Source organism: Zophobas morio, unplaced genomic scaffold (assembly GCF_036711695.1).
Source record: "Zophobas morio isolate AGI-343-1 ecotype UQ-CSIRO unplaced genomic scaffold, CSIRO_AGI_Zmor_V1 ptg000007l, whole genome shotgun sequence".
In the NCBI taxonomy this organism is placed as follows: Eukaryota; Metazoa; Arthropoda; class Insecta; order Coleoptera; family Tenebrionidae; genus Zophobas; species Zophobas morio.
Window position 1 is genome coordinate 9,425,444 of NW_026972112.1, and position 16,197 is coordinate 9,441,640.

The 16,197-nt window shown below is 38.4% G+C and overlaps 1 protein-coding gene across 9 annotated transcripts in view; it reads right to left on the minus strand.

Moving 5' to 3' along the window:
• Nucleotides 1–242: 242 nt before the first annotated feature.
• The window catches only part of LOC135124452 (uncharacterized), a 36,038-nt gene continuing 20,083 nt past the window's right edge, over nucleotides 243–16,197 (minus strand). For 6 of the 9 annotated variants that reach the window (XM_064049520.1, XM_064049514.1, XM_064049516.1 and 3 more), the window contains exons 2-3: nucleotides 3,562–3,672; nucleotides 243–3,503 (exon numbers count right to left, since the gene is read on the minus strand). In XM_064049520.1, the coding sequence (XP_063905590.1) occupies nucleotides 402–3,503; nucleotides 3,562–3,645 (3,186 nt within the window). In that variant the 5' untranslated portion in view covers nucleotides 3,646–3,672 and the 3' untranslated portion in view covers nucleotides 243–401. Of the gene's footprint in view, nucleotides 3,504–3,561; nucleotides 3,673–9,969; nucleotides 10,159–11,681; nucleotides 11,901–15,112; nucleotides 15,258–16,197 lie in introns of those variants that run through there. The other 3 variants (XM_064049519.1, XM_064049518.1, XM_064049513.1) reach the window with 3 other exon arrangements.

Below are 16,197 nucleotides of genomic sequence, written 5' to 3' on the forward strand. Positions count from 1 at the left end.
TATCAAGGTAATAAGGGAAATTTTTAGGAGGGAGTTTTATTATCATTTTTAATTACAAAATAAATATTTACTGCATATCACTTACCCTTATACTATGCTTAGTACCGGGTCACTAACTATATATAATCACTTCATTATCAAGACCCAAGTTTCCACGCAGGGGACTTGAACTAGTGTTACGCCCAACATATTTCCACCAATCTTACCTTTAATAATACCTTTAATACACCACAAAAACACTATTCACGCGGCCCAACGTTTATTACGTCCAGATAACTCACCAAAAAACAAAGTACATTCAAAAGAAACCAGAAAATTAAACAAAACCGAAATTTTTACTAATTACGATTAGAATAGAAATAAGTAACTAAACTTAAGCGTACAAATATAATACGTTGCCCTTACGACAACTCCTTGAGATTCCTAACTCTTATCGCCGGCTGTATCGTCGACTTTGCACTTTGCGTGGTACTCGTACTTTGCACCTCACTTACTACAATTTGCTTGTCTACATTAGGTACAGTCACAACCTCGGTGCTCAGATTGGCCACGGTCACAATCTCGCTGTTCACATTAGCCACAGTCACAACAGCATCAGTCGGTTGACTATTTGGCATTAATGAGTTTGTGATCGATTCGAGCTGCGCTACAGCACTCAACGACGGCTGATCCGGTGTAGTCCCATCCACCGCACTCGTAACCGATTCTATCACAGGAAGAGGCCCTTGTGTAGTGGGCAATTGCGCGGTGGGCAACACAGCTGCACTCTGCACGACAATATAGTTTGTGAAGGGAGCACTGGTAGTAGTCAAAGTTGGAGCCCCTTTGAGAATCAAAGAATGGCTGCTAGCCGACGAAAGTATGAGATTCGTGGTGGTCACACTGCTATCTTGGACGGTGCCAACATTGGTTATCTGAGGCTGGAGTTGCTGCGGACCGGTGTTCGAAATCATAGCCTGGCGAGCTGCGCCGCTTACCGGAACGGTTTGAAACATCTGTTTCATACCCAGACCTATCTGGCCGTTAAGGACCGTGTAAGCGGTAGGTTTCGCTACCGTTGGAGCATTCGTGACTGGCACAGTAACATTGTAAGGTTTCAGCTGCTGTGGTACCAAATTTGACCACATGCCGGTCATGCGAATCTGGGGCGGTGGCGTGGTCGGTTTATATTGCACCGAAACCGTGGGACTATATTTCACCTCGATTGGGATTTTGTACTTATGCAAGAATTGCCGCAAATTTTTAAAAATCTTCATTCGGCTGGAATTACCATCCACGATTGGACTATCCTTCAAGCTCGCCTTGATTTGGTTCTCCTTATTTTTCTTCATCGCCTTCAACCGTTTCCAGTTTTTGTACAATATCGCCTTCAACACGTTGAAATCGTTATCGTGGATGTTGATGTCGTTCAAAATTTCACTATTCACAACATTAATTGTCAGTTCGCTACCTTCCATGTCTGGTTGAAATTCAGGCTGCTTATCTTGAGGCTCACTTTCCTGTTCCTTCGACGTTGTCTGATTTTCTTGTATGGGTTGTTTTTCCAGGGGTGCACTTTGATTTTCCTCAGATTCCTCATCGGAAATGCAGATCACGTCGTCACTCCGAGAAATCGGTTCGTGAATACTCTTTGCATGTCCACTGGGACTTCGTTTATCATTTACAGGTATAATTTCCGCGTAATTCAAAAATTGTTCCAATTCACTAATAGCGTCAGCTGTTGCCGCGTCGCAGTCCACGGGAGCGTCATTGACCTTTTTCTTTGGTTTATGAACCGGTTTTGTGGCTTCGGATACCCCCGCTTTCTCCTTCTCCTTGCCAATATCACCTTCCTTCCGACTTCCTCCGCTTTTTCTCTCCTTACTAAGATTTTCTTCATTTGTCTTTGGTTCACTTGTTGCTTTTCTAGGGATTTCTTCAGTCGTAAACTGACTGTGATCAATATCTTCATTCGTTACCTCCACGCGAGTTCTTTCAGTTTTTTCTTCCTCCGTATCACTCTTAGCGAAGTCCTCGAACGCGCTAGCATACTTTTTTGTTATTTCTTCAAGTTCATCTACCCTCGTTAATTCCAACCGCGCTTGTTTCAACTTAACCGGGCTTCGATTTATCGCACAGCTATTACTAACGTGTTCGTCCCTGTTCGCCAACGTGCGAAACCTTTTGTTACAAAACGGACACTTTGTGTGGGTTCGTCTCTCGTGATACTTCAGTTCCTTTAGACTCGGGTGTTGCGAATCACATACTCGACACGTGTACAGGTTTTGCGTTTTGTTTGCGACGGAAACCAAAGAAAAATCAGGTTGGTTACCCCCGTCGGGTGCTTTCGGGGCCAGTCGTAGCGCCTCCGTAAACGTAGTTTTATCGGCATCGCTGTACCTCGAATTCGTCGAACTACGGCTATCAAGGTCGAAAACGATCGGGTCACTTGCGTCACTCATGTCTCTGCCTTCATTGTTCTCGTCTTCGGAATCTGAAATGATCACCGGTTCACCATTCACTATTACCGTCTTCGGAAGTCCGTCTTTAAGGAATGGCCGTGAAGTGAACAACTGAAAGTCTTCGTCGGGGACTGTTTTGGCACCGTTTTCATCGGTTTTATTTGATTTTTTCTGTGCTGCCGACTTTGGTCGAGGGGTTTCCTTGTTGCTAGGAGTATGACAGGAGGCTGCAGACGGTGCTGGAGATGGCGGACCTTCCACGTCTATAATGTCGTCGTTATCGTCAGCGACACGTCTTACAGCAACTTGTTCTTTTTGACTCTGAAGGATGGATTTTAAGGTAATCTCTTCCTCTGACGATGCTTTCTTTTTGGTGGGTTCAACAGTGAGTAACGATTTTAACGTTATACTAACAGAGTCACTGAGCTTCCGGGAAGCCTCATCGGGTTTGGGCTTGCCATTGTCAGTTTGGGAAACCTTCCGAATTTTGACAGAGGTATTATGCGTATCCTCTTTGCTCCTTTTTAGCGTTTCGTTGACGGTGTTTTTAAGATTCTCCTTACCCGGCAAGGTGGTATCGTCGGAACATATACTCATTTTATCACTCGAATCGGTACTTAACCTCACTCTTTTACTGTTATTGAGAGGACTAACGGTTCTTTCTCTCTTTTCATTCTGAGTGGGTTTTTTCCGCTTCTTTGGCACGGAAATCTTTTTTGGAAACGCCAACTCATACGCTTCGGCTTTTACTTTCGCAATGTCGGCATCAGTCATGTTCCTCTCTTTGAAATATTCGTCGACCTCATCGGTTAGTAGCGTAATGTAGGCACCGATGTGTGACTTCAGACAGTTGTTCGGCAGTTTGATGTTGGGGTTTTTCTTGACGATTTCCTTGACTGAAGGGTGGGCGAACTTATACCTCTCCGGGATCGACGGGACTTGTTTTATGGTGATATGTGGGGGTGTGGGAGTAGAGGATTTGCTGGAAGGAGTATCCGGTTTGTTATTTTGAGTAGATCCAGCACTCGTCAGTTGGGCAATGTTATACCCCGCACATCTAGCCTACGAAAGAAACATTGGGTCAAAAACTAGGGTTACTGTAATTAAGTGGAGTAAATACCTTTAAATCTTTGTCGTTTTTGATGGACTTTGTGCGGAATTGGTACATTTTTATGGTAACTTGGCAGCAGGTACTGCACACCATTTGGGTAACGGTGTCGGTCCTGGATATCTGCAAAAAAAAGGAAATCTTAGTGCTGGTAGAAACTCTGTGACGTATCGATCGATATTAAGCTTAGCTCTGAGTTGCCCTAAATGGAAAGGGGGATTAATCGGCTTTTCAGTAAGCCCAAATTGCTGCTATATCTATTTTTAGCTGAATATGGCATCAAAATTATTCAAGTAATCCATTTGGGCGACGTTAAAAGAACCAATAGAGAAAATTTACCCACGTATGCAGTGACAATAACCTTTAGATGACATTTTGATAACTTTAAATACGGATCCAGTAGCTTACTACTAAAGAAAGGCGCGGTAGGGTATCGATCAATTATTTGGCGAACTGTATTACATGAGTCAAGTTGTTGTCGCTTATTCACATACACTTTCATCGTTATATCTTGTTATCGCAATGGGACTTCGTAAACGAAGAGTACGTGTATTCTGTAACCGCTTGTAAGCAAGAATATCTGGCTAAATACCGTGATTTAATAATTCAAGAAACATCGTTAAAGGCCCACAACAATGTAATCAACAGATTTGTTCGAACTGGCAGTATCAAAAAAGAGAAATCTGGTGGAAGACTTCATCTGAGGAAATTGTTGATGATTTGAGACGACTTGAGCAGAATTAAATAATTGAACAACGGGTCCAAAGTATTGACGAAAGGATGTTACAGAACACTTTTAAAATTAAAAAGAGAGTGAATATGTATCTTGAACAGAATGAGGACCATTTTCAACATTTACTGCAATGTTTAATCGCAATAAATTTGTTTCTTTTTATCGTAAGAAATAAGTTTTATTATTTAAAAACATACGAAGCGCTTAGGCAACCAGTTATACACATGTGTGATCTTTGTCATGCGTCCTTGGGCACTTTGTACGGATCTCCGTACAGTTAAATCTGAGAGGCGGCAGGTTTACATGACCTACTGCGACCCTATAATCACTTATAGAAATCCTGTACAATGTACTTGCAAATATCTTTTTGCAGTGAAATATCAATTCCAATGTTTGGCCGTACATTTAAATTTTAAAATTACATCCGTTGCACGGGATCCAACTTATTTGGGATCTCTTTATAGAGTTATGCGTTCTTGTTAAACATCCATATTGCAGTAAAATTTTTGTTAACGTTATGCGTACACTAATATACAAAAAATTACTTATATAGTATACAAATTAGGTTAACTTCTACCTGACCCAGACAAATCAAAGTCGACTGTTTCCGTTTATAGCGTATACCGATGTCGATAAAGTCGATGAGCTATCCTCTCCGACGACGATTAAGTTTCTCGTTGTTTCCGGATATCTGACTATTAGTTATAAAAACGTAAAAACTACAAAATTGTTCAAACCTTATCTGCGTTTGCGTATTCCACGAGCTGTGAAATGCTAATAAAACACATATTGGGCAAAATTTACATTAATTTAAACTAACGCAAACTTTCACTTTCGTTCAACATTTATTATGTGTTAAAATTTACGTGACGTGAATCATCATGTTACCTAATTTATTCAAGAAGCGTGTTTTTTCGTACGTCATGATTGGTTTAATTTTCGTTTCCATGACCCCTAGATTACGAAAAAATGGGTCTCCGTTTTCGTCTGTCAATGTCGATTTTTATGAGACAGACACCCTCTGAAACTTTGTTGCTAGATGGTAAAACGTCAACCAAAATTTGTCTGATCAACGTCACCAAGAATTTGATGCGTCAGCTCAACATTTGGCACAGTAAATGCTATTAAATTTTTATAAAATAACATACTCCTGTAGTTGTGCTTTATGAATCCGCCTTGCTTGTTTATCCTTAATATCGAGATGTCTAATTTCATGTGATTTAAGAATATCGTGTAGATGGTAAAACGCTAGCGTCTTTTTTGTGTATATGTATATGTCGAAACCATGTTTTTTTTTACAGTATTTTGGTTCTATTTTGCCGATGTATATCTTTTCACTACTTGTCACATCCAACGAAGGTCAGTTGTTAAACGAAAAAAAAAATAAAAAAACACTTTGCACATATCTTATTTTTTACATTCGTTTTGTAAAGTCTTAATAAGGCACAAATTAGATATTTTTTATTTTATATTTATTGGTACCAACAAAAAAAGTATCTCATGTGCTTAGAATTTAGTACTCCTATTCGCTACTGTGTAAACTGCTTCTATGGGTACGATTTTTGAAGAAAACGCTGGAAATGCACTTGTACTTTTGTCCACAGCGCCTGGTAATAAAAATAATTACTTAGCCCTTTGTGTATTATTCTTTTCGAAATCTTCAACTAAAACGTAAAAACTTTATTTGAAAAAACATGTACCGGGACATTTTTTAACTCAAAACATATAAGGTATGGGCTTAATCCCATAATACAGATATAAAACATTAGTCTAAGAGTTTAGACAGTACTTCCCTATCTGTCGGAAACATGACTGCATGCCTATTATTAGTGTTTTTTTTTGTTCTTACATGACAACATTTTTGCAAGGACACGTATATCAGTTTGGATAGATGTAGTGTAATACTAAAAATAAAAGTACTGTATGCCCAAATTTTCGGGAAAACGAAGTGGGTCATCTTGAATATTGATTTATAATCAATAAAATAACGAAACAGTTTACTCACGTATGCCGCGTGTAGCAGCAGAGGCGACTCAAAATCATTTATGTATAAGCATTCTTAATTAAAGACAACAAGCGGTAACACTTGTTGAGATTGTAAACGTGCGAGTCAAACAGAGAAACTGCAAATAATACCGATGGTCGTCCACTTTTTTAATGCTTCGACTTCCGCTTATTATATAAAACATTAGATTTTATTTTTAACAGTGTTGTATCTCCAAATTTTCGGGAAAATGGAGTTAACTATTTCTGATTTAATCAATAAAATAAATTGACTCAATCATTAATTTTTTGAGCGACCTGTTAAGCAAAACTAAAACATGAATGGAATGATAAATCACAGGTACAGAGTCATCATATTTTGTACATTTTAGATAGGATTTATTCGACAAACTTTTGAGCTGACGTCCTCAATTTTTTGGAGGGGACAAGTAAATATATTTTGAATAAAAATTTATCATGCTTATCATAACTGTAAATCATCTGCAAGATTTTAAAGCATTCAGTTTTGCAGATTCTAAATTAAATTGCAAACTACTGTGTTTCATAATTAAGATTTTTTTTCAAAAAATCTGGACGTTTCGGGTAAAAACTCAATTCAGAGTCATAAACTAGATGTGTAGGACTATTATTATTTTATACAATTTAAAACTCATTTATACTATCCTCAAACATATTTGGCGTTTATGACTTCACACCAATTTGACTCCCATTATAATTCAATAGGCCGTCACAACCGGATGTCTTAAACCCGCTCACCGATACCTACCTGAAAAGACCTTTTCGACGTGCTGGGGACGGTCGAGACGCGAAGGACCGGACTCGTGTAATTTTGTTTGTTAAAATTTTCAAATTTCAAAATTTCCTTACAGAACATGATTTATACTTTGAAGAAAATTACACAAAGACACAATTATTAGAAGTGTTACACACTCGAAAATTTGAGAAACAATATAAAATAGATGCTATGGCGCGAGATCGTGGATTTAGGGTGATTAGACTTCCGCCGTACTATTGTATATTTAACCCCATCGAACTAATCTGGTCGCAAATGAAAAATAATATAAGAAGGAATAATATGGCACCAAAATTTAGTAGTGCAACAATTGACATAATTAGGGAAGAAGCTTCCAAAATAACTGCCGAAATGTGGGCCAATTGTGTACGACATTCCACAAAAGAAGAAGACCAGTACAGGGCACGGTTGATAACACCGTTAATTATTAATTTAGAAGAGTCGAGTGATGATGACAGTGACTATTTCGATCAATAAATAAGCAGTAGTAGTTAATAAGTAAATAGTTGTGCTGTAATAAAAAATGATTGAGTACAAAGTTACTTTGTTTTTACTTAAAATAAAAAACTCGAAAGGCGCAGTTGTCGGTAAATGCAAAACTCAGTCCTGCCCTGTGCTTTTACCAGAAAAGGTCTTTTCAGGTAGGTATTGGTGAGCGGGTTTAAGACATCCGGTTGTGACGGCCTATTGAATTATAATGGGAGTCAAATTGGTGTGAAGTCATAAACGCCAAATATGTTTGAGGATAGTATACTATGTACAATTTTGAAGTGACGTCATCACATTCTTGGTGGGGATGATTTACCATTACCATCTACATGATATTCCTAATATAAGTACAAAATTTCACAACAATCGGTTCAGTACTTTCAAAGATTATCTGTCTAATAAAAATCCGGGACGGCAGACAGACGGACACAGGAAGTATGTAAGTACTCAACTCAGGTACGGATTTGTGAGGCAACGTTGTAAAACCGTCAAGCTGCAGATGGGTTGCTTATTCTTCATAAGAAAATTGTAATATTTTATTCTTTAAATTAAATCTAATAAACTAAAATGAAAATATTCGTATTTCTATGTGCAGAAGTTTTGAAAAAATAGCTCAACTTTCTGTTTAATCCTTTTACAAATTTAGCCATCCATTACTTTTTGTAATTCAAAACAAGTTTCTTTGTAACGCAGAATTATTTTCACTAAAGCTGGTTTATTATTATTTTTTTAATTTCTTAATTTTTGAAATATCGCCTGATTTAGGCATTTTAAGCAATATAAATAATAGGCAAATATGCATTACACTGCAGAACATGCAATTAGACAAAAACAAATAAGGCTCAAATGAGAATATTTTTTTGTGAAACGCATGGAAGCCTGTTTTAAATATGAAAAGGCATTTGCCCTAAGATCCGCTCTCTACTAATTATGTAGGAGTTGCATACATAGCTTTATATTTTGACAGAAGAATTTTTTCCGTAATTCATTCATCTCCGGTTTCAAATTATTAATAACTTTTAGAATTAAATATTAAAATTTGTGAATTGGCGAGCTAGTTAAACAGTAAAATTTTATTTTTTCATAAGAAATGAGTTCAACCGAACTCGCAGAAATTCTCAAGGAAATCAAAAACATACAAGTTGAGTTCAAATTACAAAATTTTTAAATCATCACAAAGTTTCTATAGTTGGCACCACTGGCACCAAATCACAATTTTTTAGACTGTCCAATCAAGTGATTGTTTACGGACTGTAGATAGTATCATAATTGACGTGATTAAAAGATTGTTTTGAATATAAAAATTGTTTGTAAGGAGAACAAAATCCAAAAAGACGAACTAAAGACGATTTTTTAAACAAAACTCTTGACTTTTCTGTTAGACTGCTTTATTAAATATTTGAAAAGGTTTGGTAAATGTTAAAAAAGTCTCGAAACTTCACCAAGAATTTTTAGCGATAACGAGAGAAAACTAGCACTCAAAGAATATTCGAGAACATTAATATCGCTTCGAGTTCTTCTGAAAAAAATTGATCTAAAAATCAAATATGACAGTTACATATTTGAACGCACATTAACATTATTTGACAATTTATGATGGAAGAAATAAAAGCGACGAGAGATTTCGTGTTTGAAATATCCTTAAGCCAAACAATGAACTGATTACTGGAAATGAAAAGACAAAAGTGCTTATTAAAATTAATCATGAAGCAATTTCGCCGTAGAAGAAGCACTTTGTGAGTTTTTGGTGGTACACAAAGAGTTATTATTCAAAACCCTTATGAAAATTACAGTGTACTCATTAATAAATCGCTGAGATCTAAGAGCGAAATTAGACCCGGAAACGCTGTTTTCAGAATTATACAAATCAAAGACGAAAAAGCTGCTGAAACATAATTCAAAAACCGAAGTTGCTTTGGGGCGTTGTTCTAAACATATGAACGAGTTCGGTGCTTTACAAAGAAAAAACCTCCCAGCTATACTTTGTGTGCGTTAAATTAACAGAAGTTTCTTTGATAAGTAGTATAATTATTTTTGCTTGGCGTTTAGAACGATTTCACACTCCAATAAACACTACGTAATCCATCTTTTTTTTGCATGCATCGTTTGACGTCAATTTTTCTTTATCGCTCAATACCGCAACAATGATAACCACATTTAACAAAACAAACTCACTAAATTTTACGTAGTTCCCTAACCCCAAATATATAGTTTCGAATTTCGTAAAAAAAATAATTATTATTGAAATACGGTACTCAATTTGATTACACATAAACTCACGATAACGTAAGCCCATCCCACTACAACAAGCACGACCCACAAGCATAAAACGTTTTCCGATTGGTCAACACATCACTAACAACGCCCATAACCCCTTTGATTACACGTGAGTAATACGCACCTCAACACCGCACATAACCTCTATGATCTCCCTCAAATTATCGTCAATCGATTTCGGGTCGAATATCCACACAAGATCTTCGGTTGATAGGCACAACCTGCACACATTTTCCACCATTTTCAAAACAAAAACACGATGCACTTCAATTAAAGTAACATAATCGAGTGCACGCGAGACGTCTTTTCGGCGCGAAAACAACGGCTCGGCTGACGGCTGACGGTAATTTAGGTAGGGAGAAAACACGCTAGGCTATTGCGGGGCGTCGGCGCGTCGAAACCCTCGCTACCTGCAGCTCGCCCGATTACCACGTGTCCCGCATTGTTGGCCATGTCTGGTCCCTTCTGCGGTAGGTGCGGTGTTGCCGCTTTTTCGCGTATTCGTCCGGAAACGGAGCGAGCAGTGACCTGTATAAAAAGGCGAGCCGAGTTGGGAATAGATTTATTCCTCCAAGAGCGGAAGAGACGCATTAATGTCAACAAATAAATAATAATTTAGATTTAAGTTCAAAACTTAGAAATATTTTCTTGCCTCTTAAAATGTGTGTGCATATTAATAATAACACTACAGATGTACCAATGTAGAGGCAATATTTTAGATAAAATGGCAAAAGTGAAAAGATATTTCAATATGTCTAAAAAAAGGTCACACAAGTCGTCACATGTTTCCCAAATTTATTTTTATATAGGGCGAACGCTCTTGACATGATTTTAAAATTCAGTTTTCAACAAACAGCAAATTTTGAATCATCAACACATCGTGGGTTATATGCAAACATGCAGACGTGTGGCATGAAAAGTCCAAAAAATAAAGTCGAATGCATTTTAACGAAACTAAATGCCAGAAACGGCTAGTTGCTGAGTCAAAAAATTGGTTGAAGATTATTTGGACAGAACTGCGAAATTTTATTTTAAGATAATTTCCCTAAGTACCTGCGTTAAGAAAATATAGGCAGTAATACTAGTCGTATAAGAAAAAAAAGTGCCCCATGAGGAGATAGCACCGGAACATCTGAAGGTATTGTATAAAAAATCACGGTGAATTCATAAACCACAAGTCCAGGAATATGTTATTTCATAAATTTAAATAGCAATTACTATGCAAAATTTTGAATTGACGTCATCAAATTTTTGGTGGGGATGTCTAGATACATTTTGGCGTAACATAAAAGAGCAAAATTACAGCATCTTAATTTCCAGCTAAATGTCACATAAATGGAAGTACTCTGGATAAAAACATATAATTTGATTAACGAATTACTAGGCTTAGGTTAATTAAACAAATTTTGGTTACCCGGTTTACCACAGCATGTTCCTAAAATACAAATAAAATTTTACAACAATCGGTGCAGTAGTTTCTGAGATTATCTGTCTAATAAAAATCGAGACAGACGAGAGATAGATGGAAACGCAAGACCTACTTTTTCATACTCCAGGACTCATGAAACGTCGAAAAACCATGGAAGTATTGATTCGCTGGATGGACCCTATTACAATATTTCCTTGGTTTACGCTTGAAAAGTAAAAAAATACCATAACCTTCGTCCCGAATCGATCGCATTATCGGTTTTCGCTATATCGTTACCCCTACCACTCCTTTTACACGCTCCGCCCACTTCCAGTCCCAACCCGACCCACATAACCCGCTCGATTCGTGTCCCCAGCCACCTCGATATCCTTCAAAATCAACAAAATAATAAATTCCCACGTACGTACCTCGACACCGCAAGTGACTTTGATAATTTCCTTCATATTATAGGAGATTTTCTCGTTGAAGGCCCAGACGAGGTCCTGTGTGCACGAACACAGTCGACAGACGTTTTGCAACATTGCGTAATTTTTTAACACATTAAACACCGAAAAAGTATCCGTTCCCGAGCGTAAGAACCTACTGCTTCAGACACCGAACATTTTGTTGTAGATGGCTGGGCTCTGATTTGCTTGTCGCCCACTTTCGCTTTGAACGTGCTAACGGAAAGCGGGCGCCGATCAAGACTGCAGCGCAGCGGCGTTGCCAAATGTAGAACGAATGGTCTGTGACATCGGGCCCTGCGGTAATGTTTCGTTTCACTGTTCTATAGTGCCCAGATTAATATTAATTGTGGAGAAGTGAGGTTATGTTCAGTAATATCTTTCTCTGAATTATTACGAACAACACATTTGTTTGGTTCGTAACTGGGCAATCAATAAATTTATTTTCGAAAAGTAATACGGCAAGATTAAATATGTCTGCTATATGTAATTTTCAATTTTCGAATTTCTTGCTCATCCTCACAGATACGAGTTTCTTATTCTAGTATGTTATGGGGGTTAATGGTGATTCCTACAATATTGCGAATATTTTTGTAATCGGTAACTCCTACATCATATTCACGGGTATTTTGATGTTTTACCGCACCGTATTTAGGTTTACGCTTGCTCTCAAGTGAAAGACGGGAAAGTGAGGTTATTTTAGCATTCGTAAATGTGTAAATAAAGAGTGCAATCGTTACGCATACAGGTACCTCATGAGAAATTATGAGTATAGATAAAAACAAGACCACAAGAAAGTTCTGAGTTAAATTTAACTTATTATCTCAGAAAAACTGAAAATACCTAGAAGGGACAACGATCTTCTGAGAGGAAGACCCACAAGTAAGGTTGAAGTTCCATTGGTCTTCAAGACATTACAGAAAATAAATTATTGACATGCAAGAAGGTTTATGGTGAGGTAAAAATAGGGGTACAGAGTAAAACAGCGCAGCAAATAGGAACACCAATAACCTAGACGAGTCCCAATACGATGTGGTAGCCATCAGGTAAAATTCCTGGAGAAGGTCGAATTGTGGGGATTATAATACTTCGTGTAACTACCCAGAAGACCAGTCTCCGAGATGTGTTATATTTTTCGCAAATGAAAGAAACTAATTCAAATATTGAAGGAATGTACGTTGGATAGCTACCGTCAGAATCGTAGCAGTAGAATGACTTGGCCATAGAGATTCTTAACCTTACTAACGACTCTACTGCTCTAAAGATATGTTGACAAGGAAGTTGGTTAATTACAAAGATGAAATTTACAAGAAACGTCACGAGTTATATCCCTTTTTGCCTCGGAAGCATAAAAATTCCATTCCGGAGGGTGAAAAACTACTTGGAAGCATAATGAGCGGACTCCGGAGGAATACGAATAACGTTAAAGTTGTCCAAAGACTCGCGTCCTCGTTGGATTTGGTGAAGGTTAGATTGTATTGTAAGTAGCCTGAATTAAGGCTGTGTACGTTAACAATTATTGTTGTCCCAAAATTTGTGTCCATAAAACAGAATTTGTAATGCGATGACCGAGTTTAATACCTAATGTGTAATATAAGCGCCGCTGAATAACCTTTTTTGTACAGACGGGGCCATTAATAATGATCGCCTCCCGCAGCCATGGTCCTAGACATGGCCTGCCGGAAGCACCCGAGCTGTTGGAGAAAGCTGGATCTCGATAAATGCAGGTCTGTGTTTGCAGTTTAAAATAGCCTACCCTTTCTCGAAAGGTTCGGATACTTTCGGCAGTCGATTGTTAGAACCATGGCCGCAGGAGGCAGTCATTATTAATAGCCCCATCTGTACAGTAGTTAATCACCAGAAGGCTAATCATTCCGACAGGAGGTTGAATTCCACCACCGCACTGGCACTTTGCGTTTTCGCCCGCACTCATCCGGAGCCTGATTATCAGAGACGAAAAAATAACATAGAGTCCTTCTGTTTACGATTTGAGGTTCCGACAGATTGTAAAGTTTGTTTAGAATTATAAGAATTTCATGGACTCCCAAAGTTAATTTGTTTTACAGCCCTGTCGTCAGTTTTATTGTGCAACTAAAGCGCCTGTCAGGGGAAAGCCGATATTTACTGCACCCAAGTACGCCCCACGCCGGGCAGTCTGACAGGCAGGTAGAAATTTCTTGGAAAAGATGCGGTTCGAAAAGGTCTGTAAAACGAATCAACTCTGGAAGTCCATAAAATTCTTATAATTCTAGACAAACTACTGGAATTATCGGGTCAACGGACCGAAGAGAACACTATTCCGGTTACAAAACTAACTCCAGCCCTATACAACGAGAAAGCGTCATCGGCAACCGGCAGATAGTCGTGGAGGACGTGTTACCAACAAGAAAATTGACAGCCAAATGACAGTAAAAGGATCGCCATACTGGAAGTAAAAAATACCTGCCGTCAAAAACACGGATCGTAAGAAGAACAAGGATATATTTCTATTTCGTAAAAATTACTATTTGCCACACATTTTAAGATCGAGTCACATTAGTGTGAGGTTAACATGACCGCCACCATGTGGTACTTAAATATACTATTAAGTTAGGTCACGACCTATGGTAGAAATTTTTCGCAGTAAATGTTACCAGTTCCAGGAATCAACTACCGAATGACGTTTGACGTACATTTTTTCTGATATTTAAAAAACAAAGTCACAGAATCTAACCTATAATGTTGACATTTTTGACCACTTGTATTCAAGGACATTTTTACGCAAATTTCCTTCATTATTATTGTAGCATGGTACGGCGGGACATTCATGTTGCACACTTATAATTAATAATATATTAAACAAAAAAAAAAAAAAAACATAACGTGTCGACCATGGTCAAGCTCGCCGACCGTTATCGCTCTTTCTATCCCAACAGGGGTACCATATGGGTACCACCCTGCCATTTCCCATCATTCAAAACAGCTAGCCTGACATTCCGTATAAAGTCGCGATCTTTTCTATAGAACCACTCCCTAGTGTAAATTTTCAAAATTTGTTTGGTGTAAGCGACCTTGACGGGTTTCTGGGGGAAAACATATGTGTCAAAAATTTGACAGGTTAGATGGCCCCGTTGTCAATGTAGATATTTTATTTTAATAAATAGATGAACAGAACATACAGTCTGCACGGGATACAGTGCGGCATAACTGAGGGCAACCGAAACATTCGTGTTGTGCTAGTTTCGATTGCCATATCAACTACCGCTACCAACCGCGTTCGGCGTAAAGTACTAGATGACAGAGCTACCAACTTGACTTTTTATCGAGTGGTTCCGTAGAAATGACCGCTACTGTACATAAATTTCCACAGCCACCTCGATAATACATACAAATGAATATATGTATAAAAAACGTACCTCTACGCCACAAGTGACTTTTATAATTTCCGTCATATTATCGGGAATTTTTTCATCAAATACCCAGACCAAGTCTTTTGTGCACGAACATACACGACAGACGTTTTGGAACATCGTGTATTAAATTCCAGGTCAACACCAATAGAGATATGAGGTTTCACAGTGCACAGACGGACTTATTTCAACGTATACACGTCCAATACTGTCTTAAAACGCTTTCACTTGATACTGGTTTTAAGCGACAACGGCTGCTGATCGAGGTAACGTCTAACGAACGAGTGTGACGTAGGCCGGATGCGGTGTTGCCACGCCGCGACGACTGCGTGACACAGCGTTTGTCGCAACGAAATTGCAGTAAAGCGATGCGACGATGTCCCTCATTTGTCGCGCATTGCAGTAGCACATGCGCAGTCACACTCACAGCAATTACGGCAAAGTGAGGTTAGGTCTGGACTACGTGCTACTTTTCGCTAGATGGTGTATAAGAGCATTAAATAAATTTTGATTACGGTTTTCCCACATGTTCCTAAGATGCAAATAAAATTTTACAAGAAATGGGTGCAATATAAAAATCGAGACAGACGACGACCGATTGACGGAAACGCGAGACCTACTTTTTCATACTCTAGGGGTCATGAAACCTCAAGAAAACATGGAAATAGTCATTCGCCCGATGGATCCTATTACAATACTCCCTCAGTTTACGATCGGAAAGTAAAAAAAAACTGTCATAACCTTGATTCTGAATCAATAGCGTTATCGGTCTCACTGTATCGTTACCCCTACCACACCTTTCACACGCTCCGCCCACTTCCAGTCTCCACCCGACCCGCAGAACTCGCTCGATTATTCCCCAGCCACCTCGATTTCCTTCAAAATCGACGAAAAAATCCAATTCCCACTTACATACCTCGACACCACAGGTGACTGATAATTTCCTTCATGTTATGGGAGATTTTCTCGTCAAAGACCCAGACGAGGTCCTGTTCACACAAACACAATCGACAGACGTTTTGCAACATTGCGGATTTAGTTTAAGCAAATACCGAAAAAATATTCACACCCAAACGTAAAAACCTGCTACT